Consider the following 13,405-nt stretch of genomic DNA (forward strand, 5'->3'; position numbering starts at 1 on the left):
TTTTCTTTAGAAAATTTTGATGCATTTAGTTTTCTTTCTTTAAATTAGATTATCCAATAGTTTATTATTTTTTCTTAAAATCACATTTGTATTTATTAGTTGAGTTTTTTTAATACAATTTCAATTTGGAGGTATTACTTTAAAAAGAGATGAATCAAACATTATGATAAAATATTTTTTCAGTTTAGTAAATCTTATTTAATAAATTAGGATGCTAATTGAAAAAATATTGAATGACCAATGCATCAGAAGTTTAAAATATGAACAAACAAAAGGGCTTCATTTATAAAATTTAACTTAATAATTAATGTCTTCATGGTAATATTTCAGAAACTTGTTCATAGAGGTTCTTGAAATGCTTTAGATACAGAGAACATTTATTTATTTATTTATTTATTTATTTTACTTTAGATCCCATGTACTGTTTTTTTTTTCTTTTTTTTTATTTAATAGCCTTTTATTTACAGGATATATACATGGGTAACTTTACAGCATTAACAATTGCCAAACCTCTTGTTCCAATTTTTCACCTCTTAACCCCCCACCCCCTCCCCTAGATGGCAGGATGACCAGTAGATGTTAAATATATTAAAATATAAATTAGATACACAATAAGTATACCTGACCAAAACGTTATTTTGCTGCATAAAAAGAATCAGACTCTGAAATATTGTACAATTAGCTTGTAAAGGAAATCAAAAATGCAGGTGTGCATAAATATAGGGATTGGGAATTCAATGTAATGGTTTTTAGTCATCTCCCAGAGTTATTTTTCTGGGCATAGCTAGTTCAGTTCATTACTGCTCCATTAGAAATGATTTGGTTGATCTCGTTGCTGAGGATGGCCTGGTCCATCAGAACTGGTCATCATATAGTATTGTTGTTGAAGTATATAATGATCTCCTGGTCCTGCTCATTTCACTCAGCATCAGTTCATGTAAGTCTCTCCAGGCCTTTCTGAAATTATCCTGTTGGTCATTTCTTACAGAACAGTAATATTCCATAATTTTCATATACCACAATTTATTCAACCATTCTCCAACTGATGGACATCCATTCAGTTTCCAGTTTTTAGCCACTACAAAAAGGGCGGCCACAAACATTCGTGCACATACAGGTCCCTTTCCCTTGTTTATATTCTCTTTGGGATATAATCCCAGTAGTAACACTGCTGGATCAAAGGGTATGCACAGTTTGATAACTTTTTGAGCATAGTTCCAAACTACTCTCCAAAATGGTTGGATTCGTTCACAACTCCACCAACAATGCATCAATGTCCCAGTTTTCCCGCATCCCCTCCAACAATCATCATTATTTTTTCCTGTCATCTTAGCCAATCTGACAGGTGTGTAGTGGTATCTTAGAGTTGTCTTAATTTGCATTTCTCTGATTAATAATGACTTGGAGCATCTTTTCATATGACTAGAAATAGTTTCAATTTCTTCATCTGAGAATTGTCTGTTCATATCCTTTGACCTTTTTCAATTGGAGAATGGCTTGATTTTTTATAAATTAGAGTTAATTCTCTATATATTTTGGAAATGAGGCCTTTATCAGAACCTTTGACTGTAAAAATATTTTCCCAGTTTATTGCTTCCCTTCTAATCTTGTCTGCATTAGTTTTGTTTGTACAAAAACTTTTCAGTTTGGTACAATCGAAATTTTCTATTTTGTGATCAGTAATGATCTCTAGTTCTGCTTTGGTCATAAAGACCTTCCCCTTCCACAGGTCTGAGAGGTAAACTATCCTATGTTCCTCTAATTTATTAATAATTTCATTCTTTATGCCTAGGTCATGAACCCATTTTGACCTTATCTTGGTGTACGGCGTTAAGTATGGATCAATGCCTAGTTTCTGCCATATTAGTTTCCAATTTTCCCAGCAATTTTTATCAAAAAGTAAGTTCTTATCCCAAAAGCTGGATCCCATGTACTATTACAAATTAAGCATGTATGCACAAATGAGTCAATATCAATCAGTCAACATTTACCAAGAAATTTTCTAAAGTTAGGCTTTCTACTCTTGGAATACCAAAAGAGGAAAAATAATCCTGGCTTTCAGTGAGTTTACAATATAATGATCCAGTGTTACAAGGGATATCTTTGGATTATTACTCTTTAAAAAGATATATTTAAATATAATTATAATAAAATTACAAAGAATGTAAAAATGACAGTATTTTCAAGAAGGCAGAGAAGTTTTTTTATTATTATTCCACAAATAAATATCAACATATAGAGGACCACTTAAGTACCATGATGAACTATAAGTCTATAGAAGACATTTAATCTATGAGGATAATGGAGAGATTCTACAGTACAACTAATTTTACTTGTCTGTAAAATTCTTGAATAACATTTAATTAGCAAAAAAGTTGTTGATGCTAAAAGTGATGCTTCAGACTGGACCATTGCCTTTTTAAAAGATTTTGCATAAAATGGGAAATATCTGAATAGATAGATAGATAAACAGATAGATAGGAGTGTGTGTGTGTGTGTGTGTGTGTGTGTGTGTGTGTGTGTGTTAAACTATATAGAATTCTGTTATATTTCAAGATGACAATTAAAAGTTGTGCAAAAAGAGGGGGGAAATTCTGAAGAAAAAATGTCATCTGGACCACTGTAAAAAGACCTCATCCATAATCTCAGCCATAATTTGGTTTAATTGGTAAACTTTTTAATCATATGGATGGGATAATTCTTTCAATTCAAGATCCAGAATTTACTTTTAAGAATGCTAATATTGAATAAACAAATTTGCTAAACAGTTGATATGGAAGGGGGGAAAGTGCCTAATATCATTATAAAAATTCAAATGTTGAAGAAAGTATTTTATCAAATTAAAGAGGAAATAGAAAACCCTTTGTCAGCTTTTTTCAAAAGAAAAAAATGTACAAACAGTAAAAAAAAATCACATTACTTGGAAACATATTTTGATGATGCTGAAGTTGATTTATAAATTTATATTTTGTGTGACATATATATATTTCTGAATTGAGAATTTATATATTTTTCCAAGAAAATAAAAACAAATCTTATATGTCTGTCATGATATTCTTTTTTTGCCTGGAATAAGGTGATGACAAAGTTTTTTATTCTATTCCTAGATAATCAACACTAGCTTTTACACTGCTATGCCTTTAAAAAAATAAAATTTAATTTACATGTATTTAAATGTATTGTTAAATATGTTAAAAACATACATAACATCATTTAAATATTTTGATAATTATTTCAATGTGATTTTTAAAATTTTCTACATATTTTCAATATTATTTTGAGTAGTAGATTTTTATAGACTGTTAAATATTCACAATGGAAACAAAAATGTTATCAATCCCTATAATAGAATGCTAAATTCAAAAGATAAATGGTCCATAAGATTATGTAGTCCAAGCATTTCATTCACAGTGCATGAGAGCCAAAGTAATTAATGCCATAGTGGCAGCGTTTAGAATCAGCACCTAAATTCTAAGAGGTTGTATAATTGTAATTTCAGTATTCTTTCCATAATACCAAATGATTAACCTGAACATTGGTGGTGAATGTGGCTGAAGAGCCTTAAAAATAATGTTAGATCTACTTTAATGTCTGCCAAAATAAACTTTCAAAACTTTGTGCCTGAACTATTTATTCTCTCAGAAAGTTTGTCAGCTCTTAGTTTTCAGTCAACATCTAATTTTGTTACACTATTTGAAGTTTTCTTTGCAAAGACACAAGTAATTTGTCATTTCCTTCTCTAGTTTATTTTACAGATGAGGAAACTGAGGTAAACAATGTGTAGTGATTTCCTCATTAATGAGTGTCTGAATTAACTCTTTCTGATGGCAGGCCCAGCATCTACTTTTCCAACTGACTGCCCTCATCTGCTCAAATGATGCAAACAGATGAACTCAGAAATACAACCTTCAGATAACTCTCTCGTTCATTGATAATTTCCTACTCAATCTTCTGAAAGTCTTAATGCATTTCTGGATATTCAGTATCTGTAATTCAAGTGCCATATTCAGCCTGGAATATTCAGCATCCAGAGGTGCAAGGGAAGGTGTCATCAAACTATTTCACCATTGGTTTATCTAGACACTGTTATTTACTATACTATTGATTAGTTACTAAGAAACAAGAGCCTGGGAATGAAGAGTTCATGTTATATTTTGAAACCCATTTAGCCATTTCTTTACCTACACAGAGCAATTGGGGAAAATAACTTATACATGATTTGAATCTTATGATATGTGAAGCACAGAATTAAGGAATCAGTTGAGGTCATTTCACAATTACACATATATACATAGATTATGCAAACATATATATTAGATATCTACATAGGCATTATAAACATACACACATTGATTCTATGCACGTAAACAATATATGTGTTTGTTCCTAATTTTACGTTTGCTTTGAATGGAAGTTAAAAAAGAAATAAAACATCTATTTGAAGGTGATATGCTAAACCATATATTATAAATAAGTAATTTGAGGTACAATAAACATTTAACAGATATATGACTTGGGAGAAAGAGAAAATATGGCCAACACAAAAACTGGACATTATCTCACTAGGTAATCTGTTGTCAATTTTTGTAATCACTACTCATGCCCATCATTATGCCTTCACTCCAATATTGATATTTTCCAGGCCATACCTTTCATATAAGACGTTCATCCTAAAATTATATTTGAATAGTCAAGCCCTTTTTCCTTCCATGAAATACTGCAAGAGACAAATCAATGCAACTGATTTAGATTTTCTTTCCCTAAAATCTTTTGATACCACACCTTTCTCATAGCATTTTTCATCTCAGTATTTCTCAAAGTATAGATTAATGGGTTGAACATAGGAGCAATGATAGTATAAAATAGAGCAAACACTTTATCTTCTGAATAGGTGGTAGGAGGTCGAACATAGGAAAAAATTGCAGGCACAAAAAACAAAACGACAACTGTGAAATGAGACCCACAGGTAGAGAGAGCTTTCCGCCGCCCTTCAGCTGAATGTGTGCGTAGAGTCCATAAGATAATAGCATAAGAAACAGATAAGATCACAAAGATTACCAAGACTATTATCCCTGAATTCAGTACAACAAGAACACCAGACATGTAAGTATCTGTACAGGCAATTTTCAGTAAGGGGAAGATGTCACAGAAATAATGATCAATTTCATTGGGGCCACAGAAGGGTAATTTGAGAGTCATGGATAATTGAGGAAAGGAGTGAGCAGCCCCTCCAGCCCAAGCAACTAACACAAGAAGGTTGCATTTCTTTCTGCTCATGATGACCATATAATGGAGAGGTTTACAGATGGCAACATAGCGGTCTAAGGCCATTGCGGTCAGGATGAAGACTTCGATACTGCCAAAAAAATGCATACTGAAGACTTGAAATAGACAATAATCATAGGAGATAGTTTTTCTCTTAGTTAATAAATTCTGAATTAATTTTGGTGTAACACTGGAAGTATAGTAGATGTCTACTGAAGACAAGTGACTGAGGAAATAGTACATTGGTTGGTTGAAAAGATGACTAAAATGGATGGAGATGAGAATGACAAGGTTTCCTGTGAGGAGACTGATATAACAGAAGAAGAAGAAGATAAAACAAAATATCTGTGTGTTTGGGTCATCAGATAGTCCAAAGAGAATGAATTCTGTGACATTGCCCTTAATCTCCATCTTGTTTTTGGAATTTTATATTCAGGATTACGTTTTATCTGAAATTAGAAGAAAAACTCTGTTAATGCAAGAATATTATTGAAAATACCTTATATTTTTTAGGGTTATTATTGTTTTCATTATTTTTTAAAAACCATGTATCATGAATGTCCAGATTGTGGAGTTAGATTGAAAATATGTTGTGAGATCATATTAAAAGTATGAATAATCTTAATCAAAAATGCTTACCCTGGAGAAGAGAATTTTGACATATCATGATAACTGTCTTCAACTATTGGCAGATATACTTCATATATACACACATAGACATGAAAGTACACAATATGTATTCATATATAGGTATATATGCAGGCATGTGCACTTATGTGTATATATATATATATATATATATGCAGTTATAATACATATGTGTATACTGACAGAGTTTAAACTGAATGAAATTTTTTTTTATTTTTTCTTAAAATTTTATCTGTCCAAAATTCAAATTGTCTGCTTAGTGACATAATCTATTCCTTCTCCTAACAATATTTTAGATGAATTATTGATATCTATGTGCAGTGTGAGTTTATGATGAGGCTCTTGTTTAAGCCTGCTTGAATGAACTCAAAAGAGATATGAGATCTAACTCAGTTTCTGGTAACTGGGTCTTAAAAACAATTATTAAATATTTAAATATGATTTTTAGAAATAATTTGATTTTAAATTTGGTGGTAATTGATTATTTTTACTGATTAATTTGATAATAATTTGGATCTTTAATTCCTTCAAATTAAGTGAGTTTTTATTGCATAAATATCTGTATGTCTCAGATTTCTCTTTCCCCAGCAAACTGAGCTAATATTTTTTCCTGATAATTATAAAATAAGAACGTTGTCTAACTATATTTAAAAAAAAAACATGCTTAGTGTTCCAAACATATTCCAAACATCAATTTGTCCATTTATACATTGTTGTACCATTTTGTGAAAATTTTCCTGAGGACTGAAGTTTGAAAATTAAAGTATAAAGGAAAAAAATTACACAGATATTGGTAAACTTAATCTAGATATATTTGAAAACTGGAACCACGTTCTCTCATTGAGTATAATACTGCACTCATTTTATATGGAGTAAGGACAATATATAGAAGCCTACTGTACTGTCAAAATCATGCCCCAATCTGCTTCTAGATTTTTGTGATGTTTGTAATCTCTGAATTTGAAGAGCTCTCAGGGGGTATGTTTTGTTAGTGTTATTCAATTTTTTCAGTGTGTTTGAACCTTGATGGCATTTTCATTATACATACATATTTTTCAACATTTTTGAGTAGTCCATAGGCTTTTATATACTGTTCTTAAAAACCCTACAATACAATGTTAGAACCAAAAGATGAATGGGCCATGAGATTACATAATCCAAGCCTATATGCAATACATAAGACACGGAGAAGTTAAAGCCATAGTGATTGGTATTAAGCATTAGTGTCTGAATTTTAAGAGGCAACATAGCTCCAAGTTCAGTGCTCTTTCCATAATGTAGAGATTTCACAGTTGTAAGGCTAGGGCTTTGTTATTTATTTTTTTGATACCTACAATTTTTCATATTAACACACACACACACATACACACATACACACACACACACACACATGCACAAGTATTTTTGGATACCCACAAATATAGATACATACATACCTACATAACCTGAAAAGTGTGTGACATTTATAGGAATATGCTTGCTCTAATATAACATTTCTTTTAATTTAAGATAATATTTAATCCTGAATAGGAAGTATATTTTTTCATCTCAGTAGGTGTTTTCTTGATAAACATATTGGACTGATGTATTATTTCTTCTCTAAAGCTTATTTTTACAGATGGGCAAATTGAGTCAAATAAGATTAAGTGACTTGCTCATGGTCACAAAACTAGTAAAGTGTCTAAAGTCATATTTGATTTCAGGTCCTTCTGATGTCTTGCGAGGTCAACCCATATCCAAAGCAAAATGTACACCACAACAGTGGTGGCAAACTCAAATAGGAATTAGGGCCACTAATTCATACATAAGCATTCATGTGGATTCCATACTGAGTTTAAAATGTAGTATTAGTTATATTTTATTGAATTTTTATTTATTTTCTTAAACATTGTCCATTTCCATTTTAATCTGCCTACGGTCATATATGTTGTTGACACATGCCATTTATGGGCCATGTGTTCAATGCCTTTGCCATACAATAATATTATTATTCTTCCAGCTTTGTTTGAAGACCATTAATGAATAAAAACCATTTATTCCACAACTTCTCTATTCCATCTTTAAACCTTTCTACCTTTTAATGGTGCTTAGTATTATCAATCTTCAGTCTTACTCTTATAATTCTCTTTGATCGTTCCCCATTTTACTCAGAACTAAAAATATATATATATTTAATCCTTCCTCTATTTAAGAGTAATTCAGGCGCTTGACTAAAACTATATAGTCACACTTAAAAATTCTTTTATTTAGGTTAAACCTGTCTATTTTATTGAACTAGTCCTCATGTAGCATGATTTCAATCCCCTTCACCATGCTGGTTGTCCTTATCTATACATTATCAATATCCTTTCTGAAGCAGGTGCTGTAAACACACCAGACAGCTAAGAAGAGAAAAGAAGATAATATAAGTTCTGGAGAAAAAAAATTACCACATAGAAAACTAGGGCTGGGAATTGGGTTATGTAGGGAAGATGGTTGTGTGTTATCAAGATTAGCATGAAATAGAGTTCAAAGTTCCATTGCAATTCCCACAAGGTACATGATTATGTACAAATCATTTTTTGAACCCACTCACCTCTAAAATGGAGATTTTATTTTTTTCAATGGTATAGACCAGTGGGATCACTACTTAATAAATTTGGACAGAATTTTCAATTCTGATTGCAAAATGACAGGACTATAGATTTAATGTTGGCAGGGAATTCAGAGGACATTTAGTTCAACACCATTTTATAGAGCAAGAAATTGAATATTTACGTAATCTGCCAAAAGTCACATTAAATAGTAAATGGCAGAATATTTACTAGGAATGTACTCCTCTGATTTCCAGTAAAGAGTTATTTAACCTTCACTATAGTCTATCTTTGCTGTGACCTGTGATCTTAAGGGAAGCACTAGGTTGAATTTAATAGGAAGAATTTAATTGCTTGTCTGTGGTTAAAAAGTAAGTATATATCAGAGCAATGATTTTATATTTAAATGCCAACATTTGGACTTAGTCTATTATCATTTTAATACAATATGATATATCTGTGATCTTAATAGATTATCTCATGCTTTGTCTTCCTTAAAATGGGAATGTTGACCAACAAGGGAACTGAATGGCAGAGTGGATAGAAACCTGGGATCAGAAATATTTGAATTCAAATTAAGTCTGTGATACTTCCAAGTTTTGTCATATTAATCAAGTCCCTTAGAGTTCCAGCTTCAGATTCTTCATCTGTAAATTGGGGATAATGTAATTGCAAGAATTTTATAAAATGAAATGGTTGCACAGTGAGACCTAGAAACAGTGACACATGAGTTTAAATTCCTAGCGGATATAACAGTAGGCAAATCATTTAACTTCTGCTTTTCTTTTGTTGTTGTTGTTGTTGTTTTACCTATAAAATGGTTAAAATTATAGCACTTACACCCCAGGGTTGTTGAGAGGATCAGAAGATACAGTGATCATGAATTGCTTAGCACAGTGCTTGGCACAAAGTAATTGCTATTTAAACGTTAGCAAATTCTCATCATGATTAATGATGATTTCAAAACCTTGAAGAATTATATACAATGCTTGTATTACTGTTATTGGCATGTTTATTGTGATTAATACATCTCCTTTCTTCTTGTGCTCATCAAAATAATAGTGTGCACAAAATTGTGAATCTTACCTTGCTATATCTACAAAAAACCCACTAGAATATATAATGTCCTATTTGAAAGAACCTCAGAAAATAGAATGTTATAACATATATCATAAATACACACATATATTTAGAAGTTTTAATATAATGTCTATGTATATATAGGTATGTATTTATATACATATGTATATGTATATATATATATATACATATATATATGTGTGTGTGTGTGTGTGTGTGTATAATCTACTCTAACCTTTATCTTAAAAGGTGAGTGATCTGAAACCTCCACCCCTCCATTAAATGCCTTTCATCATATAACTATTATTTTATGTTCTGGGGTCAAGGGTCCCCTGTTTCATTACTCTGAGTTATGGTGAAGACAATTAGAAGAGTAAAAGTAGATTGGGGGCAATAGAAGCAGGGGCTAATTTCACTCCTTTTTTCATCATGGTGGACTTTCAAAGTCATCAATCTATAATTTTAAAAAAAGAATCATTTCCAATTCTTTCCTCTTTACATATTGTAAAAACTTAGCCATGTAGTTCAGGAACAAACTGTGATCCAGAATTGTATAGATCTTTACCCAAATTTTTCTGCAACAAAATTTCATAGTTATACAACAAAATGCAAGCTGGTTAAGCCTGCATTTTTTCTCCTTTCTTGGAATTATGTTTGTTTGTTTTGTTTTTAAAATCAATTATTAAATTTCACTAAATATAGAAACAGCATGGTTTACTACAAATTAAACTTGGAAGACATTCATGAGATTGTTCTCTAACTGCATGAGTATGGAACTTTGAGCAACTCACTTCTCTCACTCTTAATGCCACAGTTTCCTGTTTTGTAAAAACATATGAGACGATATCTCTGATATAAATCTCAAATGAAAAGAACATAAAAATTTTCTGCAGATTATATGCTGATTAGTGTAATTTGGAACTATGCCCCAAGGGCTAAAAAATCTGTGCATATCCTTTGCTACAGCAGTGTCTCTACTAGATCTGTAAGCCAAAGATATCATAGAAAAAGGAAAGAATCCCCATGTAACAAAATGCTTGTAGCAGACCTTTTTTTGTAGTAGCTAGAAACTGGAAATTGAATAGATGTCATCATGCTGGGGAATGACTGAATAAGATATTATATATGAATGTAATGGGATATTGTTCTATATGAATGACAAATAGGCTGATTTCAAAAAAGCCTATAAAGACTTACATGTACTGATACTAAGTGAAGTGAGTAGAACCAAGAGAACATTGTACACATCAAAAACAACAACTAGAGTATGTAACTGTAATGGACTTGGCTCTTTTCAACAATGAAGTGATTCAAGGAAATCCCAATAGATTTATGAAGGAAAGAACCAAATGAATCCAGAGAGAAAATAATGAAGACTGAATGTGGATAACAACAGGGAATTTTTACTTTACTATTGTTGTTATTACTTTGTTTGCTTTATTGCCTTTTTTGCTTTTCATTTTTCCCCTTTTCATCTAATTTTCCATATGCAGTGTGATAAAAGTAAAAATATGTTTTGAAGAATTGTACTAGTTCAATCTGTATTAGATTATTCACTGATTAGAACAAAAGGATAGGGAGAGAGAGAAAAAAAATAAAAACAAAATTTTGCAAGGGTGAACATTGAAAACTATCTTTGCATTGCATGTATTTTAAATAATAAAAGTTATTATATATATATATATATGAATATCCAATATGATGCAAATGATAATATCAGAGAAAGGTAGAAAGACTTTTATGAATGGATGCAGAGTGAAATGAACAAAACCAGGATAATTCATATATTAACTACAATGTAGAGAAAAAAAAGATAATTTTAATAATATGGTGGCCATTTATGTCTATTGTAACAGTAATGAAACACGATATTCACTTGCAAATACAAACAAAATAAAATATAAATTTATAGATGGGGCAAAAATGATTATATGTTGAGTTAGAAAACTACATTTTAATTATCTGTATTCTTTTGAATTTCAATTTGTTTTGTTAAATACTTTTTACATGATGCTTTTTGTATGGTTCAGGTTGCACTTGAGTGTGGACATCAAATACCTCTGTACTAGATGATTTCCAAAGGATCATCATATGCTCATTTTTTAAAGTTGTTTTTTAGGAATTGAATGTCTCATGCTTTATGCTGTAAGATACTGTCGTGTTAACATTCTATATTCTATTTATTTAAATCTTTCTAGTTCTGCCATTTAATATTTCTTCTACCACTCATCACTTTATGCTGCATTCTGTCAAACCATCTAAAAGTTATATTCTAAAGGTCCTTCCAGATTCAATAATATATGTCCCATATCTGTGAGTTCTTCTTAGTTCTAACATTCTTTTTTTCCTCATTATAGATCATTGGCATTACTCCTCTTCATATTCTGGTTCTTTAGAGAATTATGAAAAAAGCTGAATGTAAAAATAGTGGGCTGGGAATCAACATATCTGCATTCATTCTATGGTCATGATATATATCTCTAATTTTCAATGATTATAATTTTCAATTAAAATATTTCTATTTTTTAAAATGATGCCATTATCCTTGAAGTAATCACACCAAAGCAAACAGAAAAATGAAAAACACATATACGTCCTCAAATATACACATTTATGTAGAAAAATGATTTTTATGGGAAAGCAATGAAATTAATTTCTAATTATCTTACATATACATTATTGATGCACAGATCCACTCATAAGTACTTAAAAATGGAAATAATGCTGTCATAAAAAGCAAAAGCACAGAAGGAAAGTGAAAAAATGAGAATAAGAATATCACCCAAGGAAATATTCAGTGTCTAAACACCTTTCATATTAGGACATAAAGTGGGGAATTTTGGCAGCTAAAAGTGTCCTGATATCTGATTTCTTGCCATTGCATGAACAAAATACATATATTATCAATGAAACTTTATACTTCCCATATCCTTAGTCTTCTCATGTGATGTTAATTAAAGGAATGAGAAAAATAGAAAAAAAAACACCTTGGGATTAGTATCATGGTAGCTGTGTTCTGGCCCATTCTGGCCATAGGACATAGGAGCTTGTTTTATGAGAATTGAGCTTATAAATATATTTTTGAGAGTTGTGAATTAAGAACCCATGTTGTGGGTCAGAATATTATTTACCTTCTCTGTCAATCATAATCTTTTCTATGATTTTCACAGAATTTGAATTGATAGTTTTTTGCAAAATGTTTATGAAATAGTTAATCTTTATGATTAACTTATGATTTAAAATAGTTAATCTTTATGATTGCAGAGACAAGCCTTTGGAACTTCTTTTATTCTTACCTTCTGTAAGAATATTATCTTTGAATAGAGTTTCCATGACATCAATTCCTCATACGTAAAAGTGGATAAGGTGTCTGAGTGTGGGTCTGTACATGTTTTATAAACTATAAAGGATTCCATAAATTTGAAATAATTGTTATTATTAAGACTAATGTCAGTTCTAACGTTTAGAGGGAAGGTACCACCATTTTTGAATCAACAGCTACATATTGACTGCTAAATTAAAACTTATAAACTTTCAATTTCAATTGACTGAATCTTTTACCAAGAATTTTAACAAAACACAAAGTTAATCCCATTACATTTAACAATTTCCCCCTCCTCTCTATGAAGGGATCAGTGATGCAATTTTTGATGATAATTAATACTTATGAAACAGGCACCTTTCACATAGGATAATAATAGGATTATTATCTAATAGGGCAATAATATACCAACACATGCACACACAAACATTCACAAATACACCAATACAACACAGTAGCCTTCAAATATGGGGAGATAGACAAATATTCATAAGCAGTTCAGGGATAACCAAAAGAA

At 30.9% G+C, this 13,405-nt stretch overlaps 1 protein-coding gene across 1 annotated transcript; it reads right to left on the minus strand.

The window, feature by feature from the left end:
* Positions 1-4,731: 4,731 nt before the first annotated feature.
* Positions 4,732-5,676, minus strand: LOC100922077 (olfactory receptor 4P4-like). Its single transcript, XM_031943700.1, has one exon. The coding sequence runs from the start codon at positions 5,674-5,676 to the stop codon at positions 4,732-4,734; it is 945 nt and encodes a 314-aa protein (XP_031799560.1).
* Between the last annotated feature and the right edge of the window lie 7,729 nt (positions 5,677-13,405).

Source organism: Sarcophilus harrisii, chromosome 6 (assembly GCF_902635505.1).
Source record: "Sarcophilus harrisii chromosome 6, mSarHar1.11, whole genome shotgun sequence".
Taxonomy (NCBI): Eukaryota; Metazoa; Chordata; class Mammalia; order Dasyuromorphia; family Dasyuridae; genus Sarcophilus; species Sarcophilus harrisii.

Coding starts and splice junctions, on each gene's coding strand:
- LOC100922077 (XM_031943700.1), bottom strand. CDS start 5,676: ATGGAGATTAAGGGCAATGTCACAGAATTCATTCTCTTTGGACTATCT.